This window comes from Stegastes partitus, unplaced genomic scaffold, assembly GCF_000690725.1.
Source record: "Stegastes partitus isolate 25-593 unplaced genomic scaffold, Stegastes_partitus-1.0.2 Scaffold367, whole genome shotgun sequence".
Taxonomy (NCBI): domain Eukaryota; kingdom Metazoa; phylum Chordata; class Actinopteri; family Pomacentridae; genus Stegastes; species Stegastes partitus.
This window is the reverse complement of record NW_007578098.1, coordinates 434,764-461,458: the sequence shown is the minus strand read 5'-3', so window position 1 is coordinate 461,458 and position 26,695 is coordinate 434,764. Positions and strand designations below refer to the sequence as shown.

Here is a 26,695-nt window from a genome sequence, read left to right as displayed (position 1 = left end):
CAATTTATCTAAAAAGTCAATTGCAAACTGAAAAACTCTCTTTCTTTAGGAATGCATTATGCTGTGAGGATGTCAGAGTAAATTAAATTCCCCTCTGCACACTAAAGCATCAATTTCCTTATGGTAATTATCTGCTGGAATAGACGTGTCACTAGAAGGAGTCAGGCATGCTTGACATTTAGCCTTTTCATGGAGAGGCGATGAGTAAAAATTAAGATGAGGAAAAGGAAATTAATCTCCAGCCCAGGCAGGCATTGAGAGATCCTGGAGGATAGCGGCTGAATCAATCATGATGTTTGTGAGCCTGTTTTGAAAAGGAGCCTGTGATGAGATTCGGACCACAGGCTGGGAAATCTGAGGAGGAGGAGGAGGAGGAGGAGGAGGAGGGGGTGTTTTCTTTTCTTTTTTTTTTTTTTGCAAATAGAGTTATGATTTGTGCCAGAAGGCTTGCTCAGTTTTATTGGTCTTAAACACAACAGCAAACAGAGCAAACTCGGCAATGTACGAGCCTTTTGGACTTTAATTTAGGGAGGCAGACGGCAAGGTTTACACCTCTGTCTGATCTGTAAACTAAATAAAGTCGCCAGTCGGTTAGCTTAGCTTAGCATAAACACTGGAAGACGCGCTAAACAGCTAATCGAGCGCAGAGAGTCAAACTATTGAGCATTAATTAGTGAAATGTTGATGTGCTGGGAGATGGATTTTGTTACCTTTAGACAAAATCAGGCCGGAGGTTTTCCTACATTTTCCATTTTTATGCAAAGCTAAGCTAAGCTAAGCTAAGTTATGAGAATCAATGTTACTGTCTGACTGCCTGAAAGAAAGTGAAAAAATAAAACGATGTCTCATTTTTTTAAACATCTCCAACAGTCATAAGTTGGTGGAAAATGATGACTAATTATTAACTATTAATTAGCTAATTTTTGATGAAGCTTCAGTTGACAGTGGGTAAATCTGACCCCTCTGTTATTTGATAATGTGCTTTATAACAAATTCTGGTTGTCCAAAATGAGACTTCAAGTTAATTGCACAGCTCAGCACTTAATTGGTGGCTGCCAGACATTAATCACCAACAGAGTTCTTAGGTCGTATCAAGCCAAGAGCAAGAGTTCACTCTTTAGATGGAATGGATTCACTCCTGTGCAAAGGAAAAGACAAATCCTAACAAATATGATTAAAAAGCCAGAGATGCAAAAGCTGGAATTACCCAACAACCAGGTAACGCATTAATTTGATCGTGTTTTAAAACAGAGAGTGGTAAGACGGAATTGAAAACCAATTATTACATGGCGGTAAGCCCAGTATTGCCATGCTACTTCGACAACCACTTTAGGAGTCAACTTCTGCTGTCTGATGGGGAGCTCGATGAGGTTGTGTGTTGTTGTCTGTGTTCAGTGGAGGGAAGGAACTAATCAGAGACATATTTGTTCAGTGCAGGGGCTGGCGGAATGGGAAGGTGGTTTATTAAAAGAGGAGAAACGCCACTCCAGATTTGCTGTATTTTAAGTGTCCACAGAATCCGTCAGTTTAACATTTCTCATTCATTGTCTATGTGAAACGCATTGCATTCTGGTCGTGTCGCGTTGTGTTTCGGGCAAGGTTTCGTGGTGTTGCCGGCTAGCTGCCGGCTAGCTGCCCACACCTCATTTGCATAAAGTAGCCCAAACCTCAACTTTATGCAAATGAGGCGTGTTGAAACTAAAATGAGCACAGATTTAGCATCGCTTATTTCTTGCCTCAAATGTGTTCAGAAATACTTTTCGCTGAACTGTTCTTGTAAAAAAAAAAAAGTTTGCTTCCGAGACGCCATGTCGGTCCAACGCCTCCACAGGACCTGTCATGACCCGCTGGTGGCCCACGAGTAACATGCCTATCAACCCTGCCTTATTGGGAAACAGTGCGTTGCTAATGTGTAAAAACACCTCTGTGGACACATAACATCAGCCAGCTTGCTAACATTGCCCATCAGTCACCGGGGTTTGTCAGTGGAGGAATCACAAATTGGTCTTTTCGGAAAAAAATTGTAACACGGTAGCTGCTGATGTTAGCACAACGCTACTGGACTCTATTCACATGCTTCACAAACAGTCCCAGGACTTTTTGATGGCACCACATTGTATATGTAGAGTGTGGATGTGGAGGATTTTATGTGAAGGCACCACTGATCTGGGCTCAGTAATCAAATTGAAGCAACAAATATCACAACTATTGTAAATATTTTTGCTGCTGAATACCTATTAAAGTAATGTGATTACCTTTCACTATTACTGTAACTGACTTAAGTGCAGGAGCGCACAGATTCTGTTAACAAAAGGCAACATGCTGACAGCTGAGGTAGTGATGGCACCCTGGCTGTGATGGTAGCCAGTCGGGTGTTTTTTTCCCGTCAAACAGACTAAAGCTTTGGCTACAAGCAAGAATATGAATGAAATACAGAATTGTCTGACACATGGCTTAAACAGTTTGCCTAGAACCTTGTTTGTTCTGATTTAAGGTCTTGATTCCACTCTGTGGATGCGTTGTTGATGTTTGTATGTGAGGTTTCTTGTTCGTGGGAGTCCACTTCGAGGACTCTCAGACATACAATCCCAGTAGGTCATATCTATACATTATGTGTACATACACTACTGCTGAGCCATTGTACTTGCAGCAACATTGTTCATGTGAACTCAAATTTTGGGCTCCGTGTGGATTCTCACAGACATGGTGTGATGACGAAATTCACATTACATGAACCCTGGTGGACTCTGCTGAAGGGACGTTGTGTCTTACATGCACAGCAGGTCGGTATCTACGTATTTTTCGCTGCGTCCACATCTATCCAGTTTGTCTCCACGAGTGGGTTTACGTTGGCCGAAGCGCAGACATTTCTTTGTTATGTCATTTTTTTGGGTCCCTGCCAGATTCAGACGGATATCCTCACCATGACTGTGAAGGATGCTGCGTCATTCTACCTGACAAATATGAAAACTTTGCCCTGAAAGCTGCGGTCTTGTCTGTCGGACTCAGCTGAGGTATGAAGGTGTGTGAGTTAAGCAATAAACATTTTTGATTCTTCTAAAAAAAAAGGAACACATTTTGTGTTCATTTCAAAAGACCTGTCTTAAATTATTTTATGCATTATTTTAATAAAGCGCCTTCGCCTTAAGTCGGCTGGGATAGGCTCCAGCCCCCCCGCGACCCTAGTGAGGATTAAGCGGTGCATAGATAATGGATGGATGGATTTCAATAAAGCAAAAGTGTACAATCATATCTGATTACCTACTAAATTGAACTGAACTTCATCACGTTTACTGAAGGATGTTGTGGAGCTGCATTGTGGGAGATGGAGGATCTATCCGCTCCAATTTGTTAACTTTGAAAAGTTAAAGAAATTGAGAATTTCCCATCTTCTGAGTGTTTCATTTTGACATCTCCCAAGTTTATTCAGTTAAGTGAATTACAAAGATACTGAATTGCTCCGTGAACGGCAGTAAATGCAGGCAGTAAAAAACAAAGATAACTCAGATCCCTGCAACCTTTAACTCACACAAATCAACTGTGTGTGTCTGAGTGCAAATCCTTGTGAAATGTAAATCTAAACAAACTATAGATGAAGAGAAACAGGAAAACCAGCTCATCCCTATTTCCTGTCTAAGCGTGAAGCAGCACAAACCACAGAGTCATAAAGCTGTAGCTGGCAGGCACTTCATAATAATGACGATTTGCATTACAGTCACATCTACAGAAAACTAAAACCTCTAAATGATTTGTGCAGTGCAGACTGCAGGATATTTTTAATCTGTACCTCCTGAGCTGATAAGCTTGAATAAGGACATGTTACTTGTAAATCCTTCTTTAATACCTGCCATAGATTTTTACATTGTCAGATATGTGACACTGGTGCAGAAAAATCCTGACTTCCTTCAATATTTTCTCCTTTTGTCCCTCGTTGCCCTTCATGACAGAGGCAGTGTGTGGGCTGAAACACACACAGCAAGTGAGTCAGTGAGTGAGTGAGTCAGTGAGGGAGTAAATGTTTAAGAGGACAATGCAAAAGCTCGCTACCCAGAGTTAGAAAACCACTCATCTAAATCAAGGAAATTATGATAATGGGGCATCTCATTATTCTCCAACTCCGTCTGAATCACTCACTGACATCACATCATTATAGACGTATTCATATAAACAGATTGAATGGCATAAATAGGAAGCTGACACCTTCAAAACTTTCTCATCTGCTTTGTCTAACGTCTCTCCGTGAAGCAGGGAGCTCGGGTCTCAGGAAGGGGTTGCAGGGCTTCACGGTGGTCAACATCCGGGAGAGGGGCGCCGCGTGGCCAACAGCAGAACTCCTCGATTCTTTGATTGCCCTGTGAACACGTTTAACTATTTTTAGAAGTCATTACATTACAGGTCATTCTTGATGATGTAAAAAAATCCAAGAACCCCACTCTAATCTTCATAGTGAAACATCAAATAACTAAGGCTGACACTTGAAAAAAATACCCAAAGGCACTTGTGTAATGAGCGGGCTTTGGCAAGCAAAAATCCCAGAGACGTCTGACCGTTGCAGCAGACAGTTAATCAATCCAAGCGCTTGTCTTTTTTCTGTTTTGGGGAAAAAATATGGGAGGCCAGCCTAATCAGCAGAGGAAACAGATCTCAGGGGGTGTCGGGCTCCAGGAAAATGGATCTGGGTTGTGAAAAACCACCATTACCACGAGCTGCTCTGGATTCAGCCATCTGGAGATGCCTGCTCCAAAAGCCGGTAAAGTTCGCTAAACTGGGGCCCAACTAGGAAACAGGTTTACGCCTCCCTAACAGACAGCCAGCGCTCCCAGAGTGGAGCAGTGTTTGCAGTCAGATAAGCGAAAGCACTTTCCCTTTTCAGTCATATAAACTGACGATTTTAATGTTGAGCTGACTTTTTTCCTGAACAGTTGTCCTTAATGTAATTTAAGAAAAATCTGTTGTAAAAATCTCTTTTGCGACAATCTTTTTATTTATTTATTTTCCTCTCTAATCAAACTTTGTGTCGTTTCCTCTCCAGTTTTTCAAGACTTCAAATTTCCTACCTGTCTGTCTTCAGGAATGACATCCATTGTTTTTTGTAATCTCCTTTTTTAACATTTCCAATTACTGCAGCCGTTTCCAACTGACCATTAACTTGTATCTCACCAGCCCACTCATGCAAAAAATAAGATATAGTTAGCTGCTGCAGATACCTGCAACGCTTTAGCGTAGTGCCACTCAAATACATAATAACACAGACAAAAAAAAGACAAAATAAACATTAGGAAGTAGTGATTCTTTATCATTTCTAATATCAATTAAAGAGATTTTTGGCATCTTGTACGTCCATTTCCCTGTAACACTAATTTAAGCTCTTCTAATTTATCTCACGTTTTTGCTCTTTTATTGCCAGATAGCTAGATTTTTTTTCCCTTCTAATTATTATACTTAAGTGTTGATATGACAAAATTCTTTTTGTTATTTGTGCTTCTTGTACCACTGAGCATTACCGTCCCCACTCCCTCGATTTGTATCAACATAATTAAGCCGGAAGATGTCTTTCTTGGCAAGTGAACGCTGCGACTGATCTCATGGTAAATCTCTGTGAGGATTTGTCGGCGCATTGTTCGATCAAGATTTCAAGTAGCAGGATTCAGAGGATTCTGGTCTGATCTCAGACACCTGCCTCGTTCTGTGAAGCAGGCCTTGCTCTTTGAAAAAGCTTGACTCAATATTTTTCTTCTTTTTAAAAGCAAAAATCAGGAATGAGATTAATATTTTTGTCAATTTATTCATTTCAGTTTAGCACAATGGGGGCCACTGGGGTGAACGTGTCAGGAAACAAGGCTGCCAAAGCATCAAAACACACACATGGTATAAAATAATAATAATAATAATAATAATAACATGAGCATTAATACAATATTATTATGGAAACACATTAATTATACATACATGTGCACTATATCATATGCTTTTTTGTGTGTGTGTGGATGCGTGCATGTGCAGCGAGTGTTAAATTAACTAAAGTCAGGACGAACTAAATCAAACATTTTACTTTATTCGTTTTCTAAATTGACTGTAATGTTGTTAATAATGATAATTAATGATCTCAGTTGCAGTTCGTTTTCAAAGAAATGACAGTAAAACATGAGCACATCAGCACAGTGAAGTCAGAGCTTAACCTGATGTCAGTGGATTGCCCTCCAGTGGACATTTGTGATAATTCTTGTATTGAATCTTAAACTCGCACAAAAATAATGTGTTTTGAGGACACAGGAGCAGCGATTTTATAGGTAGCATGATATAAAAAGTTTTATCAGACAGAAGCAAGGCAGCAAACTGCTTTGAGTGTTTGGACGGTCAAACAACGACAACAATAGTCGCACACTGTCGATTGGCTTCATACGAGCTGCTGTTAGACTCACCCAGAGGAGCTGGCAGGACGGGACACATGTGGGACGGAGACTGCAGCAGCAGAGCTGGAATAAGCAGCCTTGCCTGCGTAGCCGGGGATGGTGGTTCGACTGAAACAGAAGTTTACACGTCATATATCAGAATGTGTTAGAACATCACCATGAGAGAGGAATTTTACTGACAACAGCTCGTTCAGGATTATGTTTTAGTTATAAAAAATACGACCAAAAAGCTGCGGAGAACAGCAGCGACTGTGTGTGTGAGACAAATCAGAACCAGAAACACTTTACTTAGGATAAAAATCCCCAAGACATAAGTATTAACATGAAATAAAATATATCTGAACACGAGATATATAAATGTGCATTCTGCTCCGGTAGTGTGAACAGTGTAATAATAATACCACCATTTACCTACAGTTGAATTTTGGATTAGAAATGCTTATTGCACATTATTAAAAAAGCCCAAAGCCCAAGGTACACCTACTGACTCAGAGTTTCTGACACTCAGAGTGAGGAGCTGTACAATCTGATGGCCACAGGCAGGAATGACTTCCTGTGGTGCTCTGTGGTGCATTTTGGTGAAAGTACTCCTGCAGCTGACCAGCACGTCATGTAAATGTGTGTCTCACTGTGCTGTAGGCGTGTACGGAGGGATGATGCTTCTCTTCAGGGTCAGCGGGTGAAAGACTTCATCCATGTTATCAATGTCATCCATGTTCTTAGAGCCAATGGTACCACTGTAAACACACATAAAGCAAAGCCAGCTCTCAGAGAAGCCCATTAACGAATACAACGCTGTGCAGAAGCTCTGGGCACTAAAGCTGAAGTGAAAACGCTGTCAAAAATAATGCTAGGAATAGTTTTTTATTTACCAACTAACTTCCCCATAGTGCAGTAAACAGGGAGGTAAAAATGTATTGAATCAATGTTTAAACCAGCACCAGCTCCCTCTCTACATCTCAGCGTTCTCAGCCGGTTGGTTGAGACATCTTGGAGAACTCGCTACGGTTCATCTGTTAGTTAGTCCGCCTCAGTGTCTTCTGTCTGTTCGCGTGACCCCACACTGACTCTATGATGTCCAGATCAGGGCTCTGCGGGGGCCTCAGCATCTTCTGCAGGGCTGTTTGTTTGTTTGTCTTGTTTCTGAAGGCACTTCTCTATGACTGATCATTGTCGTGCAGCAGAATAAATCTGATCAAACACCCAGTGGGTCATAAACAACCGCACGACGCCGTATGCAAGACATACACTTAGACAGAAAGTACTCACGTGTATGAAGGGATCTGACCCGACCTCGGACATCCACTGCAGCTGAAAATAATGAGGACACAAAGTTAAAACTCGGTAACAAAACGACTATTGAAGTTGGTTGTTGAAAACTTACAATGATACGGGTTTCTTGGCATCACTCCTAAATCGAAGCTGTCGTCTGCTCCAGTCAGCTCCTACAGACTTGGAAAGGGGAGTAATAATAGATCTTTAAGCAGAATTGATAAGGAAAGAAACTAAACATTCTCACTTTAGAGTGAAATAGTGAGTAGTGGTAAACTTATTAAGCTAAATCTGTTTGTTTAAAATTCTACGCGCAGTGTTTTATCATTAGTGCTTAATGATGAAACCTTTACCCGCTGATTTGAAGATATTAAAGTCTGATAATGTTTTTCTTATTTCTAACTAATCCCATGAAAAGAACAAAAAACAACAACAATGTGTGTCTGTTGGGATTTTCAGCTGCACATTTAATGCACATTTTGTGGGTAAAGGCAGCAGGACGGTGTTTGCAGGACTGACTCAAATAAACTGGCAGTGTTCGTATGTCACCTTGGGCAACGGCGAGGCTCACTGCTGTGTTTTTAATAGTTTTTGGACATCAGTGAAAGTGTATGGCTCAGAGGAGTCAGCTACCACGCTGGCCAGTGGGAAGTTTCCAGGTGGGGTGCTACACAAACCGGATCAATGCATTTTTAGAGAAAAGAAAGAAAGCACAGACACACAAGCACCACGGAGAGACAGTAAGAGAGTAGTGCTGCGCTGCAGGACGGTTGAATAGGTGGATGGGCCCAGTGGGATCCCTGCCTGGGTTCTGCAGCTCCGCTCGCTGCTTTAATGTTTCTGAGGATGTATCTTCAAACATCATTTTAACGCTGACCCACATAGCGGAGGATAGCTGCTGATAGGGGTTGAAATCCTCCAGAAAGCGGAGGCATTAAAACGCTTTACAGTAACAAGTTAAAGCAACCAGCGAAAACCAACTGGACAGAAGATAGCAGGGATACGATAGTGTGGGTTTGATTAGCTGGATGTAGCTCAGATTGTTTTGGTTTGATAACTCCATTTTATATTTTCAGAAAACTAGTTTTTTTTGTTGTTTGCTTGAGATAATATCAATCAAAGTGACGCTGAGTGGATGTGACAGTAGAAATGACAAAAATAGAGATGACTTCAGTTTGATTGATATTGTCTCAGGTAGACGATGGAGAAGTGGGTTTTCTTGTGAAGATGGAGTTATCTGCTTTTGCAAATGAAGTCTTCAAATATACGTCATCCTGTAACTGCCTCCATGCTGCAATTTAGACTCTGTGCCAACAACTGACAGCATTGTTTTATCACATTAACCATTTGACTATAACATAAATATGTAAATGCGTAGGATAGAAGAAAAATTACTGTTTAATTAACTGCATTCAGGTGCAGTAATTATATCACGGCTTCTGTGCTATTTTCTTGATAGTAAAGTAGGTCCTTGAATGCTGCCATGGTTACTGAAGCCAGAGCAGAAGTCTTGAACTCTATTCTGTGAAATACTCTGTTCCAGCCCTGTGATATTTATGACCTCTTTTTTTAAAAGAGCGAAATCGGCTACTGAAAATTCTAATTTCCTTCACTCAGTTGTGGGATTGGGTATAAGCCTTTAGCGGCCGTCAGCTGGAGAGAAGAAAACAGCTCGGCTCCGGCCTTGGCAGCGCTTGTCATTGTTTGTTCTCCATGGCTCACCTGCCACAGCTGAGGTCGGCCGTTGTAGCGCCTCGACGAGGGTCGCTCGCTCACCGGGTCTGCCGTTTTCTCCAGGGTTGTTCCCGGTGGCTGCAAGCGCCGCGGCAGCTTTGCGTCCCAACTCACTTCCTCATAGCTTCTGCGAACGAACGTGGAATTCTGGCCGTTAAACACTCGAAGCACACGCCTCGAGTACAATTGATTAATTTGATTCCCAGATGTTATTTGCCTTAATTCGAATTCTTAAAGAGACCCCCTTCATTGCGCAAAGTATATTAGACAGCTTATTAACCGGGAAGCTGATTCTTCCCTGAGGCTTTAAGCGAGGCTACAGTTCATCAGCATGATTTCATTGAGCAGCAATTAACACAACAAGCGAGCACAGTGTTCCCTGATGACATCACTGGAGCACAAAATCAAACCTCTTCACTCCCAATAACACTCAAAGCAGGATGACAGTGTGTGTGGGCTCTTGGTGATGGATTGTGTGGGAGGTGAGCTTTGTCTAACTTCACTGCTTTGTGTTTTTTTTTCTGACCTCTGTGTTGCAGATGTGTATCTGAAGCGTAGAGCTGCCGGTGAGTTGTCTGTCAGCAGTCGAAGATCAGAAGAAAAGGTGTCCTTAAAACACAATATTCAGAGTTTTATTATTTTTTCCAGTTCAAAAAAAAAAAACACAGAAAAACAAAGAAGCAGATTGCAGGTTGTTCTTGACTCAGAACCATATTTGACAGAAGTCAAAGCATTTTTCTACTATTTCTGACTATTTATTAAACAAAAACATCTTTTATGGTTTAATTCACAAAATGTAAAAACTTGGACTAAAGATGTTTAGATTTATCTTTAATTCTTGGAGACTCATTTGTGTTGATTTCTTTCTCTCTTTCTTACAAACTACTGAACACGTGAAGCTCATGTATTCTTGATGTCTGCTCACACATTAACCAACTCCTACGTGCAAATGAAAACTAATCTCTCACTTAAATCCTCGTACGGTTAAGCAGACCATTCATTTGCAATGTACAGTGTAATGCGTCCAACACCAGCCTGATGAGCTTACAAATTACCTCTGATATTTGCAGATCTGCAGCGTCTCCAAATCCGACTCAATCTGCTCAAACTTAGTTAACATTCATGAAGTCATTGTAGATGTATAATGAGGTAGACCACAGCCATGCTAGCAGCTCTGCGAGGCCGTACTTTGGCACAGTGGTGTTCTGAGCGAAATGTCCAAATGTGCCGACAATGACAGCAACAAAAAGCTGATTAGTTGGCATGTTTGTCCTGTTTGCTGTTTTTGTGTGTTGATATTTGTTTGCATGGCAACACAAGCTGCGGGGGGAGGAGGGTAGGAGCTTTGCAGGTATGAAATAAAAAGCTGATAAAAACTCAACAAACTTATTACAGCTCATCCTGTGACTGTTTGTTTCTACACATCGGCCAGCAGGATGTTCTCCTCCATTACTACCCATTTAAATACAGGCATTAATCAAACTTCCACTCGCTAGACAACACAAGCTACTCGCTGAGTGTTGCGGAGCTTCTCCCAACCTATAATAATGCATGTCAAGATAAGTATGATTACCTCAATTAGCAGATCCAGTAACAAAACAGGAATGCAGGTTTATGTAGTTAAAGTGAACACCTGCCCACATAATAGGAGGCCGGTGTGGTGCTTTAACATGCATAGTGGATTGTTGCTTTACATATTTAATATGTTCTTGTGTTATGATAGCGAGGTGATTAATTCACCAGCGACGTGATGAAATGTAATAATAACTACTTTGTCTAGAAACCAAGCCGGCAGCATTGGTTCGACCACAATGTGTGCAGTGTACTAGATTGAGTGTATAAATCAATGAGTGCTCGTGTGCTCTGAGAGTTAAACAGGAAGAAATGAATGAACTGTTTAATGTGTAAAATGTTTAATTTCTCAGTTGGGCAAAACAAGTAAATTGAAGGCACCACAGAGCACTTCAGCAGGAAAACTAATTCAGTCATCACCCACCTGAGGTCCAGCATGTTTATCAGGCTCGCTGTCGTGCGTCGCTGCTTGAGTTGATGTCTTCAGTGAGTGCAGTTGAATTTTAACAGGATCACTCGAACCTGAGGATGGAGAAAACAACAATGCGGTCTCTGGGACACGGATAAATTGTGAAATACAGTATAACTATGCACAGTATTAACTGCTTTTAAGGTCAAATTGCCCTGCAAGGAGGCCCTGGGGCAGAATGAGCCGCGGGTCCCTGCTGACCAGCTCCTTCTCTGCGTGAACTGTGTATGAATCCGGCTTTTCCTCAGTACCCATCAGGTAGCAGCGCACAGCAGACTACAAATGACAACTTAATTATACAGTATTTGGCCCAGAGACGCAGATAACAACAGCTCACACTCCTGCTTATCTCTATTACAGGCTGCTGCAGGTTTGTTACGTGTCAGGTTGTTTGTGATAACTTCTTTAAAGAGAAATTTACATTACATTTAATCACACTCCCAGATTAAAATCCTATAAATCCTGTTCTTGCGATGAGCTGTTCCTTTTTGAGGCTAACTTAGACACCTAGCTTAGCCAGTGAGCACAAGGCTTTTAATGCGATTTCTTTTGGTATTTTAGTTAAGATTCACATCTGTGAAGCATTAAGTAAAAAGAGAAATTAGATTTAAATGAATAAACATACAGGCAGCATGGAACGCTCCAACTTTAAGAAAGGAAAATGTTAAATCAAACTGGTAGCGGTAGTAGCTAAGCTAACTATGTGCTAACTATCAGTTCGCTCAAATAGGGACTCAATTCAAAATAATAAAAAAAAAAAAGCAACTAAAGGAGTCACTAAATATAGCTTATAGTATCTAATATTTAAATTTTAAGAACACTTCCAAGACAACAGCATAAAGACGTTTATTTTTGGCAAGAAAAGTTTAGACACTGTTATCTGTAAGGCTAAAGACGCTACGATAGCCTAAATCGTATTTAAACCTTTTGTACATAAATAATTAAAAAAAATGACTGAGAATACTATTTTTGTGTGAAACTTCCCCAGTTGATCACTTACTTAAAGGTAATTATTATTTTGTTTTTACATGTTTTTTTTTTCCCATACTTTCTGTTTAAGCATGCAAACCATGTGTTATCTCGGTTCAAAGATGTGAAGGTGCATTAACTTTCAGAACAGACACGTGAACACTGAATAAAGTCGGCTTCAAAACGCTGCTCTTTTCATTTTGTTGATATATAAGAACCAAATGTATGTACAGAGCGGAATTTAGATTTCTTGTTTTGTTGCTTCACAAAACTGAAAATACACACAACAAGCATTAAAAAAAAAAATCCATTTTTCCCATGTTGTTAGGAATGAGATGTTCTGTAAATCAGGTAATGAATGATACATGAATGTACTGCTCTGTGAAAACCTTCAGAATATAGATAGAAATAAAGTTTGGTGTATGGAAGCACCATTGAATCGAAGTTTTCTCGTTTTGAGAAAAACCCACTTTGCAAAATTCCATTAATTTCTTTCAGAAACCAGGACTTACAGGTACACTTTTTAATTAACGCGTCTCGCCATAAATCCTCCTAAGCTCACTTACATCTGTCTTTTGCGCAGCGTGCAAGATAACTCACATCAGATAATAATTATATCACAACATTAATTAACTAATGTTTTTCCATTAAACCTACACACTGGGCCCTGATGAGCAGAATATAACCACCCATGCATGACGTGCACTACAGCAAACAGCTACACGTCCACTTACAGCTAAAACGTGACACATACTGTTGCAGAATTAAAGGTTTTACCAGATGTTCAAAAGGTAAACGGCACATTTCCACCAACATCAACCTTTTTTTTTTTTTCTTAAATCATGATGCAAATTTCGCATCCCATTGATGACACCCAGGATCTTGAGTGAAGTTTCCATGTTCTCCCCGTGCAGCGTGGGTTCTCTCCAGGTTCTCCGGCTTCCTCCCACAAGTCCAAAAACATGCTGAGGTTAATTGGTGATTCTAAATTGTCCGTAGGTGTGAATGTGAGTGTGCTTGGTTGTCTGTCTCTAAGTGTAGCCCTGTGATAGACTGGTTACCTGTCCAGGTGAACCTGCCTTCACCCTGAGTCAGCTGAGATAGGCTCCAGCCCCCCATGACCCTAGTGAGGATTAAGGTGTAGAGATAATGTAATGTAGTAAAGACAACAATCACATGCTCATGAGGAGGACTTTGGAGACTGCTCCCTGTTGGTTTGGACTAATTATTGTAATTAGTGTGGTTTTAGTTGAAGTGTGACTAACTGCCCACAGTAGTGGACGCCATGCATGGACGGGTTCTAAGCATCTAACTTCCCACCGGGACGCGAACCGGCGACCTTCTTGCTGCGAGGCAACAGTGCTACCAACTGCGTCACCTTGCAGCCCACTTTGAAATCTAATTTGTGAATCCACTCAAACAGAGAGTAAAGAAATGTAGGTAATAAAACTAGATTGTGATCTAAGTCCTCCACATAAGATAAAGGGTAAGTTCTGTACATATAGAGGCAGTAATAGCATTAACAAGGGGGTTTTTAATCCTACAAGTAATGCTGGTTTCATTGTTACACACAGAGGGGTGTTCTGTATGTTGTTTGTGCAGAGTTTTAATATTTTAATATTATTATAAAAACCCAAAATCCTATTGTTTGCTGACCTCCGGTGGTTTGACCTCTCACCCTGCAGCAGTCATCAAACAGAAACAACTAAAGGACCAAAGTCAAGCAGCGACGGCAGCGAAACATCTGCTGTTCACCCAGCCGATAAACTAGTATTTAATTTGTATTCCTTTCTTTCTCTTTTCTGTTCTGTTTTGTATTCATGATGTCTTTACATGCTTTATGTTTTTATCTTGTCTCCTGGATTTTACTGCTGTGCAACAGATTTTCCTTCGGGAACAAATGAGACCACTTTTATAAGTCTGCCAGCTTCCTTGAATAGCCAATTAATCATTTGGTCTACAGTGAAAAACAAGCGACACCATTTCCCAATATCTAAGGTGACCTGCTTTTGTTGTCCAAACAACAGTTCAGGTGTTAATGATGAACAGTTTGCTATGAGACAAAGAAAAGCAGGAAATGTTCACATAAGAGAAGCTGGCAGAAGAAAATGTTTGCTTTGAAAAACATAGAAATGGCTAATTGTTGATCAGAATTGTTTCAGTAAGCAGTTTGTTTTGTGATCCTGAGAGTTTGGTGCAGTTCTCCTGTTCATCCAGCCTTGCCTGCTCATATACTCTCCATCTCTAACTGGCACGTTATGTAAATGTAAATATGATCTCCTGTTGTTTTACCATTCAGTCCTGCTTTCAAGGCTGCGTCAGGGATCCTCCTGGAGTTCCAGGCCTTGTCCTTGCTCAGGTCCGGGCGGATACCAGAGTGGATTGGTACCGTTTGAGGCCGCTCTCTGAAACCTGGAGGGACCCACAGAGCAGAGGCCACGTGACGAAAATCTATGAACTTCTGTCGACCTGTGACCCCCAGGTCCACCTCAGCTCCAGCACTCAGCTGACCACAGCAAGGGTCCAACAGGGGGACGTCGTCTCGTAGAGGAGCCAGCATGGCGTGCCCAGCAAGGGGGTGAAGTCTAGGAGAGCCTGCACGTCCAGGGTCCAGTCCGTCTCCACCTCCGCCCCGGTGCAGACTGGAGTTCAGCCGTCTGATGACATGTAGTTCTGCGGAGAACGGCTTGGAGGGATCCAGTACTGCAGTCATTACTACCTGCGGAGAAACTCACAGAATGCTCGTGCGTCTTTGCAGTACGTTGCCCAGAGACTGTCTTTGTTTGCTGCTCAGATCGAATTACTGACATGCAGGGAGGCCACATGACCTGCAGGCTGTTGAGGTGTAGCTCCAGCACAACATTTATTCTCCGTTTGTTATATTAATGGCTACAGATTCTAAAAAACCTCCCCCGACATCTATTGTAAACGTCACACCGCGCTGATTCACCTCAGGGGAGCATTCACGACTAATAATGCTTCCTCTGAGCTTCTATATTTTGGCAACTACAGCTACTAATTTATCACACTGACCAAATAAAAATGTTTTGTGAGTTGTCAGGGACGGCCGTTGCGCCCGGAAAATTACTCCACATAAATGTGTTTTGGTGGCAAATAATAAAGAGAAGTCTTGGCCCTGCCTCGGGGTTTAGTGGAGTGAGCCTCCTTGGAGAGAGCTACATTACTTCTGGTGATGGGTTAGGAATTATTTTCTTGTTTAAAAACCTGTCTGTCTTTAATCTAAACGACCACTAGATGGCGCAATAGAGCCTGTAAAGCCTGTAGTGACACCAGAAACAGGCCTGTGCACGCTGTCCTGTCCCTTATGAATTCAATGACAGTCCACAAATATCACAGCACAAAAAAAATATAGGTCTCTGTTGTAATATTATGATGATACATTATGAGTTTAAAAATATCATTATTGTACAACAAGGTGAGAGTAAAGCCAATACTGAGTTGTTGCAAAGTCCCTAAAGAAATATTAAAATGATTTTTCTTTATGCATGCAGGCAAAACAAGCTATTTTTCCCAGCCTGAAGTGGTTTTAGCTGAAAGAGAAACTTCAAATGTAAGCTGCATTTTTAAAGTTGACAGTAAACTAAATGAAAATTATGTAAATCACATGGAGGCAAAATGTTGTGTTTTTTTTTTTATTATTTACAAAGGGCGTAATCTGTGTGAACGTGCTGCCTTGAAAGAGCCGTCTTATATTCACTGGAGCAAAAAAAAAACACACAGAAAAACTATGTGGCTCACTGCTTATTAATTAGTTTGCCCGGGTTGTCTGAAGTGCATTGTGAAAATGTAAATATGCCATATGAATATAAGGGCGCGCATGTTGCAGGCTTTACATAAACAGTGAAAGCATGCTGGCGAGGTGGCATTTTTCTTGGGAGGGAATTCATGTTAATGTGTCAGTGGCGATGATGGTGATGCTTGCTGATAGATGATTTTCACTCAGGCTGTCATTAGCAAATGTAAACACCCAAGAGCTGTTGAAAGGGATGTGTTAAAAATAGCCTAATTAGAGTTATTCTGATAACTGAGTGGCGAATATGCCCAACTCCCACGCAATGTTCCTCCACAAAAGGAGAGCACAAATGACACTTGTGAGATCTAATGTGAGCTTCTTTTGAAATCCCTCTCCAGCCTGCTGCATCAGTCCTATATTACATGAGCCGTATATTCACACATCTCTAATGAAAGGAGTTGTCCAGAGGTCCACATGATTTGTTGCATTTGTATTCCATTAATTAATATCAGAAATTCCTCTTCCTCCAATGCTTTCTACTCCAATTATTTCAGGGTTTTTTCTATTGTTTCAGGATTTTAAATATCAACCTCAGTCTGAGATGACGGCATTTTTTTTTTTTTTTTTTTTTTCGCAGGGAATCAGATATTTCTGGAGAGAGGAGTCATTACCATCGGAGCAGCCCTTGTTACTGGATCCCGTGTTATTAGTCAGCTTGTCTGCCATTCTCTAGACTCCTCCACAGACTCAGAAATTATTTAAATCTCACATCTCACCCATGGTGCCAGGCCCAATGCTACAGTGCGGCAGCCGCTAATTTGCCTGAGCTGCATTCATCTGAGGAGAAAAAAAAGAAAGAAAGAAAGAAAGAAAGAAAGAAAGAAAGAAAGAAAGAAAGAAAAGAAAAAGAAACTGTTGCTCTGGATTAAGAGGCATTGTCGTTGCTGATGCTGCTGCAGTGGCAAAGTCACAACTGCAATGTTGGCTGTCTGAGGACAATATGGCCTGATGACGCTCTGGGCGAGGCATAATTTTTGTTAATCAGACGGCGGGGCTGAGGGTGACCCAGTCTGGCACCTCAGGATCAAACAGGCAGAGCTGGGAGGTCAGAACATAGACAGGCAGCATCTTTCACCTCTGAAAGAAATGAAAGAGGAGCAGATGACTGACAGATAGTAGTTTCTTGCAAATGTTCGTGCCATTTCTATGTAAAGCTTTGATGCATTAGGTGCCTGTTTATACCTGTAGGGCCATGTCTCATGAAAATCACACACACCCAGCCGTCTCTTTGTATGCATGATATGCAGTGGAGTTCACGCAAGGACCCTCATTGACATTTGAAGCTCAAAGCATCCACTGCTGGGATTATATCCGTATGTCTTGTAAACTGATGAAAATGCATGACCATATTTATAGCATAAGGGCCCTAAGTCATAGCTCACGGGTCATATTCATCACACTGTAAAGGCGGTGAATTGATTACTGCCCGTTGACCATGCATGCATTAGATTAGAGGGCAAATTGGCTGAAGTGAACTCTGTCTCATACTGTGTGCGGCACCCTCAACCATTTGGAAAAATTCAGACGGAGCGCAGAGATGAAGCTCTCATGAGCGGCGGGGGTAGCCATGTCCTCAGAGAGTGGCCGAAGGCTTTATTGTAGTGCTGCTTCCCTGCCCTCGGTTGCTGGAGCTCTCCGCTTGTCACACTCACTTAGCTCAATGAAGTAATGAATATGCCGCTGTACATTTTTCATGAGGGAGGTGGGAGTGAAAAATCTGCTCCTTATAATGCTTTTAATATGGAAGTTTTCACACACACTCTTCCCCCGCAAAGCACTCTCTGGGCTATCATGATGGTGCATGAGCATGATGTTTAATGTTAACATTCCCCAGGGGAGAGTCAGCATAATGCAATGTCACTTTCAGTGATGAATATGTTGACTACAGCAGATATACAAGCAGCTGTAAATCATGAGTAAGTCGGGGTAACAGCGCCTGTCCTCTTTTGAAAGCGGGCTTAACATGAAAGAACTGGTGACCAGTACAGTCACTTGAATAGGTGACTCAGTCCTATTTTTACAGTAATGAGCTTCCAAAAACGGAGAGAGGGAGACATAATGATCCAAAGATTAATGCAAATGAACACGAGGAGGTAAATAATTAGGGAAATTACTTGTGTTTGGCATATGTGTAACTATTTTAAATGAAGGGAAGCAAATAACCTTCCAGGTAGCGTGCAGGAGGACTCTTAGCCCCTGAGGGTGTGGAAAGATTGTGGCACAGCTCAGTTAGAAATATGCTATTATGGTGTGATTAAAGAACTTATCCACATTTTTGTGTTGATGACAAAGCATACAAATGGACATAATGCTGATATATTGCCTCAGTAAGCTACCAGGTACAACAGGTTGACTGCTCAGGACACCTTGGTTAATAGTAATCGCTGTAATGAATAAATCACTGAAACTGTTGGTTAAAATGAACGGATAAACAATCGTGTGTCAAACCAGTAAGCTAACGCAATGGGTTAACGGCTGGTTGTGTTGTGCCACTCCGAGATGGAAGAGGCACTTCAGCTCATCTGACAGGGATGTGGGAGTACGTCGGACAAAAAAAAGTCTGTTTCACATGATGACTACTTTTGGGGATATTTCAGCTCAGCCTCGAGGTGTCTAAAGGAGGCACACAGGACTACACTCCACATTTCTGCTTTTGATCTGTGCGTGATAGCACATCTCTGATTTTCAATTACGAATAAGACACCGCATTAAGCAAAGACACACTGAAGGTAATGGACTTCCTCTGTTGCTCACAAAGATGGACTTGTCCCTTGAGACCTCCCTTTCCATTATTAAACCTTCTGCACATTGCCCACCTGGGCTGTTTCCATTCCCTCTGACCAAGGTGAAATTACCTGCTTTTGAAACTTAAACATAGCAAAGAAAACACAGAGTGGTTGCCCACCGTCTGAACCTCCATTTTCTTTCTGCCAGGTAGAGGTTTTTTTTTTATGTTTCTTGGGAGAGGCAAAAAAAAGCAAAACACAAATTCTCATGGTTGTTTGCATTGAGGTCTGACGTCCTTATAGTTTTAATATACAAAACATCCCAAGGGAATGAAGCGCAGCATGCGAGCCAGGGGGCTAATACATTCACTGGGCACCCTCGAAGTATGTATCAAGACCTGGATGATGAATTACCATACAAGGGCCAAAGAAAATAAAAAAAAGAAGAACAGACCAGGATGAATGTTGTGTTGCAAATACAAACACTTAGTATTCCACGGGGCCGAGACAAAAGCTGCTTCCTTTATGATAATCTAACAATCCACAATGCTATCTGCAGCCTGACAGCAACTTATGCAGATGTGCGTGGCTCCGCAGTGCTTTGCTGAATTGAACCCCCCCCTTCTTTCAAAAGTGTTCAGCAAGCAGGTCACATTGACGTAGGCTGCCTGTTGTGGATGAAATGCTGAAGCCGCGTCCTCCAAGACGCTTTAAAGCCTTATCACTCACCTACCTGCTCTGTAACAGCCTGTGATGGATCGGGCCAGATTGAACCTGCAGTCACCTGTCCAACTCGTGTCATTTAGAGAAAATAGAAGATTTGCTTGCTCCCACATTTAGATTACTTCTTAACTCTAAAACAAAGCCCGGTCAGGTGTTTGCTTCCCGTATAATGCCTTCATAAGACCTGGTCAGAGTTAATCGAAGCACATCTGTCACAGAGCGAGGTGTGTGGTATGAATAGCACGACAATTCGCCGCTGCAATGGTGAGTATCATCCTCATCTGGAGGCAAGACAAGGCAGAGAGGTGAAATTGAAAATGTGAATATCTAGCTAATGGCAGAGGAGGAGAGCTGGAGATATAATACCAAATCTATAAAGGACAATTTCAGGCATATAGACTCTGGGGACTCAGGCGCTCAATCATGAAGTGATTCACTCAGATTGATCAAGAGGCGTCGTAATCACATGGGAATGTTACATGTGGCTCCAAGGATGACTCGCAGAAGTTTTAAGAGATCCAAAGCTGGATTTAATGGATTTGAGGTGATGTGCTTAGAAATCATTTCAGAGGGTGCAAATAGAATCCTCAAAGCATTTTACCAGCATTTAGCAGCTGTCCAGTGAAATTAATGTTCAGAACGGTGGAATACAGAGGAATAAATTCGCCATCACAGAAACAGAGGACTAGAATTTACTCAGTATTCTCACAGCAGAAATTCAAAGGGCTCGGGTCTCTGAAAGAAGAATCGAAAATCTACTAATGAACCGCGCTGTTGATAACAGTGGCGTATTAAGCAGAAAGCCTAAATGCACTTACAGATAACAAGCCTTCTTTTATTTAAAGTGATTCTGGTTAAAAGCTCAGTGCTCCCTCTGAAATTGAAATAAATGCTCCAAATATGACATTAAATATTCATAACCTTCAGCTGTCATCTAGCCGTTACTCTTTCAAGATAAATGTGCACAAAAAAACACAATCCTACATAATTATTCACTTCTAATAAGAAAGGAGTCCACGAAGGTTGATCATTACAGCATTATGGGAAAGTGAATCTCCATGCAGGAGTGTTACACCAGATATCCAGACTGAATGAGTCGCTTTGTGCAGATATTATTTATCAGAGCTCACAACAGTGCCTGGTATAGATGCAGGCAGGTAACCTGCACTCTGAACATTTGCTTATTTTCCTGTCTTATGGGCTCGTGGAACATTTTCACCTCTGTCAAATTATTGTCTCCTAGAGCGTTTAATGCATTGGATAAGATTGCAGACAGATAGGGCCGCTGACTCGGGCTTATGCTCGCGTAAGAGAAGTAAACCTGTGCTTTCAAAACTTTAGATTGAATTTGGCATTGAAACGGTTCTTTATTCTGAACTTTAAAGAGGAACAAGCCTCTAAAAACATTCGTATTATACTTTGACATACTGATGAAACCGTTCCCATTATTATATTTTGCATTGCAACAAAACATACAGTGTGCAGAGGAAGCGAGCAGCCTACGACCCTGTGCAATATCATTTCAATATCAAATGATTTGTGTGAATACATTATTTCTAAATTGACAAGTTGATTATTTACGATCATGAACGATACAAATAAGAAACAAATACTTTAGAAAGACAGAGCAAATACAGGCTCCAAAGTAGTGCAACAAAAGTGAAGACACCTGCAACCACTGGCACACAAGTTAGATAAACCTGTGCTCGCTGAAGCAAAACTCAAGTACCCGTGATTTCCAATTAGTTTAATTGTATGAACATGGTTAGAAAATGAGCTGTGAACAGCAGAACTTCCTCAGTTTTGGACCTAACACAATTACAGCAGTAATCAGGTGGTATAGAACGAGCCATAGTGACGTTAATCAGAGCTGCAATTGTCGTTCTCCTAAGATGACGACATAGTTGACGAGCATTAAATGTACAATCTAACTCTGAAAAATTAGCAAGTGTTTCAGACTTGGCACAGAGGTTATCAACGGAAATCAGGAATTTCTGTGTTAGCTCAGACGATGTGAAGGACAGCTCGTAACATTAACCTCTATGGACCGTCCATGGAGGGAAAAAAAACCTTGCTTGCTCTGTCTTACAAAACTGACAGATTAAAATTTCAAAAAAAAAGATGTGAAAAGAAGAATGATGAATGTCTGGGGCACATTCTGTGCTCAGATGAGACCGAAATAAATGTATTGGATTCAGGTCCAGCATGTTTGACCAGCGCTGCCACAGTAAATGTATAGTCCTGACATTGAAGCACAGAGGTGGGAGAGTGATGATGTGGGGCTGTGTGAGAGCAAAAGGTGTTGATGAGGTGACATTTATATCCTTACAGATGGCATCATGAAAGCATGTGGATGTACCACAAATATTGGCTGACAAGTCTGCAGAATCTTGGCTGAAGAGAACTATTCCAGCATGATAACCATCCAAAGCACACACTGCCAGCATCACACAAGAGATTGTAAAGAAGAAAAAGGTGAAAACTCTGACCTGAACGAGTGTCACCTGACTTGAATCCAGCAGAACATCTCTGGAATATTTTATAAAGAAAAGGTAGAGCAACACAACCCCTCCAGCAACGAGCAGCCGAAGAAATCATCTGTGAACATTTTTTGCAGAAATGTGTGCAACAATGCTTCCGTCCACGCTGAGGAGGATTGATTCAGTCATTAAAGATAAAGCTGGGCATACAAAGTACAGAGAAAAAAAACTAAAGATTTGAACCTCAGTAATGAAAGGACTTTTTTGGTTCTAGTTTCTACTGTGGGATCTGTATTTTGAATATCCAAACTGCTGGATTTTGATCTTACATCAGAGCAACGGCCCGCTGTTCTACTTAGAAGTAATATAAGTACTATAAAGTGTCTTTTGTCAGTTCAAAGGATCGACTGAAAATCTTATTCAGTGAGACTTTGTGAAGAGATTCTCAACCAGCTTGTGGAGAACTTAGAAATATTCATCTAAGTAATTGTGTGTAACGAAGTAATTACATGGTTTTCAATAAATGATTGTCTAATCAAAATACCAAAAGGGAGGAGTGTGTCAGAAATCCAAACTGCTGTGTATTGATAAAAACACATCAGCTGTAGAAAAAGAAAAAACACTTACTAGATAAGTTATTAGTCGTCTTAGTCCTTTTTTAAAATTTGACTCAACATATGTTCTTCAATTTTCAGATATATGGGTCAAAACAAGCTTGTCATTGCAACATTTCTATTTACCTCTTTTTCAGTTCATGCACCCTATAGTTTGTCATATTAATGCTCCAATCCTGCTTTTAATACATCTGATTGATCACTTGACAAAATATGTAAATCTGTGCCTCCATTGTCACTTACTGCCCTCAAAATCAAGGGCAGTATGCTACCATAAAAGGAATTATTCACCCTTTTATTTGTGTGATTTGTAATATCAGGCAGACAAAGAGAACAAAACACTGCCATAAAACCTTGTGTAAAGATTTTGAAGGGGGGAAAAAAACATCTCACAGTGTGACGCCAGAGATTTGTTAAACAAGACAAAAGCCCCATACCTGCTAATCAGTGGTTAGAACTCCGTTTGAGCACACGTGGGTAATTTTTCACCTCCCTGGTGCTAATTACTGTGGTACCCTGCTATTTTTTGGTGAACTCGCTGCTCCTTCTGTAATTTGATTCCCATCCAGGGCGGTGTTCTTGTATTTTAAAGAGTTTTTTTTTCTTTTCTTTTTTTTCCGTTGGAGGCTTGCCCCAATTTTTTAATCAGCTCAGTGTGAAATTTGACTTTTGTGTGGAAATGGAAAATGTGTTTGCTAATCTGACTGAGAGAAATAAGTTAATCCATTATCATAATAAAAGGAAAAAAAATAATCAAAGTCACCAGTATAGCAAGAGTTCATCAAGTGGGTTGTCGCTGTCACGTCACCTAGCGTACAAGTATTTTCAGTCTCGGCTTTCACAGGTTGGAGGAGCAGATTGTCTTCTACTCACAAGGTTGGGAGTTTGATCTCCTGCCCACATGAGATCGACCTTGGGCAAGACACTGTACCCCAAGTGGCCTCTGATGGTCCGTTACAGCTCTGTTACTGTTGTCGTGAGGGTGTGTGCAAATGGAAAAAACTGTAAAGTGCTTCATCCACTAAAGCAAAAAAAAGCAATATATAAATCCACTCCCTTTAACGGTCTGTATATTCATGCTAGTTAAAATGCCATCCGCAATACTGAAATAAAATTATATTTTTATTCATAGGTCAAGTCAGGGGACTCATCCTCTGAGCAGCAGGAGCAACAGTATCAACAACAAATGGCTCGAGAAATAGAGGAAACTTTTAAAGTGCCTCTCTGGGGATTGATTAAATCCCTAAAAACACATCTGTGTGTATCATCATTAGATACACCGCGCACAAATATAAACGCAGCATGGTAATGGTCTTCTCTTTTGACTTAGAGAGTCAAAAGTTCTTTCGTTGTTGGTGAGAAAGGGGTTACATTTAGCCAATTGTGCATAAAAGATGTTTGAGCTGTTCGGCAGAGAACAGATTCTCTATCACTGAGTTAATCCGCAGCCTAATGAGACGTGGCTTTAAAGGACAACGATCAGACAAAAACCGGTGCTCTTACCGCTGCCTATAAAAATGCACCTTAAAATGCAGCTTTATTCAAATGACACGGTGTCACAGAAGACAAGAGAAAGAAGAGAGATCCTGGAATATTGAATGTTGACATTCCAGTAAGGGTCGCGATCCGCACGTGATCCTGTCCTCTACAATGTCTGCTAACTTGGCCGGTCCCTTCAGGAAGATTGGAAGCACATTCCACAAGCGGCATCGACAACCTCATTATCTCTGAGTGTCACATATGTGTGATTCCTTACAGTCTTGTCATTTCTGCTGCGTGCTCCCACTCTCCATCTGCCCATTATCATCTCCAATACAATGTGTTCTTGGTTATTTCATGACACCCATTATGTCGTAGAGATGCCATGTGTTAAAGAAACAAACACTTGTTCCCTAATGTTCAAGAAAATGGACAGAGTAAAAAAACAATGTCACTTATATTTTTCTGTTTTGTTTCTGTGAAAAAAAATCCATCGATGCCTTGAAATGGCTTAGATGTAACTCTACACCATGGTTACCTTTAGAATGTGCAGCTCTGTGAGGTCCTCACCTCTTTCTCCATCTACGTCTTTGTCACTCGCTGCAGCTTGAGCACACCAGCTCCCTTACAATTCTGCTCAAACACTGTAGAACTACTCTACACTGCACAAGCCGCACATGTTCAAACCAGAAACTGATTCTGGAAAAAGAAGAATGCTACAGAAAGGCCCACCCTGACAATTTGCAGAATTGCTCCTTTAGTTTGTGACATCTGAAACCCTGGAAGTCTAAATTCATGTTTCTGTCATCAGTACACTGCAATTTCAAGTTGGAAATGAAGAGCTCATTTGCGAAAACAGATAACTCCATCTGCACAAACCTTCAAAAAAAAAAAACACTTCCCCTTCATCTACCTGAGACAATATCAATCACACTTAAGTTATCTCTATTTTTGTCATTTCTACTGAGTCAAATCCACTCAGCTTCAGTTTGATTGATGTTATCTCAAACAAACAACAAAAAAAAATGTTTTCTGAAAATCTGCAAAAATGGAGTTTTATGTTTTTGCAAATGAACTCTTGAAATACTCAGCCATGGTGTTGCCTGTTTGGTTTATTCATGATAAGTCTTCCAGCATATAAATACCAACATACGTACATGTTAACAAGGTTAAAACAAACATTCAACATGAAGAGAACCTCTGTCAGCGATTTCATGCAACGGACGTTATTCACCCGAGGCCCTTTTTTCCCAACAAGCATTAAAAATGATAAAACAGCGAAGGCGCAGAATATGCTGCGGCTCAACGCTTGTGTCATTTGTCATTTAGGTTACACCATATTTCACAATCCCTTATGAAGAGCCAATAACTCTGGGGGACATTTGATTATGTGCCTATATTTGTGTACTTTACTGAGTCACATTGAGAAGCGGCACACCAGCTCTCTTTTGTTGACCACAGTTTTGGGGCCGTTCAGAACGCACGACGCTTTAATTTCAAACGACAAGCTGGCCGATTGCTATAAATGAATAATGAATTTCATCACCTACTGTAATATGAACACATTTCATCTCTCTGCAGCAGTGCGCATTGTCCAGAACAGGGCAGAAGCCTAATTACATAGTTACAGCATTGGGGAGACCGGGCTAATCTCTTATGGGCTTCTCCAACAGATGTGTCCAATTAATGGCCTATCTTTGAAGGAGTTTAGATGCGCAGCTTCTCTGGGACTTGTATTTCAAAGTAAAAGACCCAGCCGCGTTTCTGATGAGTTTGACTTTATAGCCAGCCTTAATCACAGCTTTCTTCTCTCCAATCACACACAGATCCGATCTTGAATAACTGCCGGAATATGAACTGATGTAAAGCCAATTGTGATTGTTAATGACCTGGGCAGAGCAGAGAGGGGTGACAGAGAGCCCCGCGGTCAGAGTCATTACTTCACTGGATAGCACACAGCAGGTAAGCTGCTTGGGAAATTAGACATAAGGGAGCATTATCTTGTAAGATGAAAGAATATAGAGATGACATAGCAGCATGAATTCCTCTAAATGGAGAGAAAAGTGTATCTGTGTGAGGATTAATGGGGAGGAAAGGAAAATCTCACCATCATTTACCACTTGTATGCATGAGCACAAGCCCTTCTTTCCCTGAATGAATGAGTTTGCTGTGAGAGGATCCTTACAGTCATAGAATCAGAGGAGCAAAGACCAGCCACAAAAACCTTAATAGATCCGTGCCACAGCTCCCCTGCTGTTCTGGGAGAAGCCTGTCATGTAGCATGTACATGCATTTAGGCTTATTTACCTCGATCCTGCCGACTGTCTGACAGGCACGTCTCACTGCTGGAGATGCACCGTCGTTGTCTGGCAACCTCTTGATCAAAGAGTTTTGCAGCATGGCCAGGACACTGTGAAGGGTGACACAGAG

General features: G+C 41.2%; 1 protein-coding gene across 1 annotated transcript; it reads right to left on the bottom strand.

Moving 5' to 3' along the window:
* Positions 1–3,838: 3,838 nt before the first annotated feature.
* Positions 3,839–16,231, bottom strand: spmip7 (sperm microtubule inner protein 7). Its single transcript, XM_008284652.1, has 9 exons — positions 14,665–16,231; positions 11,416–11,513; positions 9,946–10,028; positions 9,408–9,546; positions 7,798–7,865; positions 7,683–7,724; positions 7,043–7,150; positions 6,423–6,521; positions 3,839–4,370 (listed from the first exon to the last, which is right to left on the bottom strand). The coding sequence occupies exons 1-9, from the start codon at positions 15,140–15,142 to the stop codon at positions 4,214–4,216; spliced, it is 1,272 nt and encodes a 423-aa protein (XP_008282874.1). The 5' UTR covers positions 15,143–16,231; the 3' UTR covers positions 3,839–4,213.
* Positions 16,232–26,695: the final 10,464 nt, after the last annotated feature.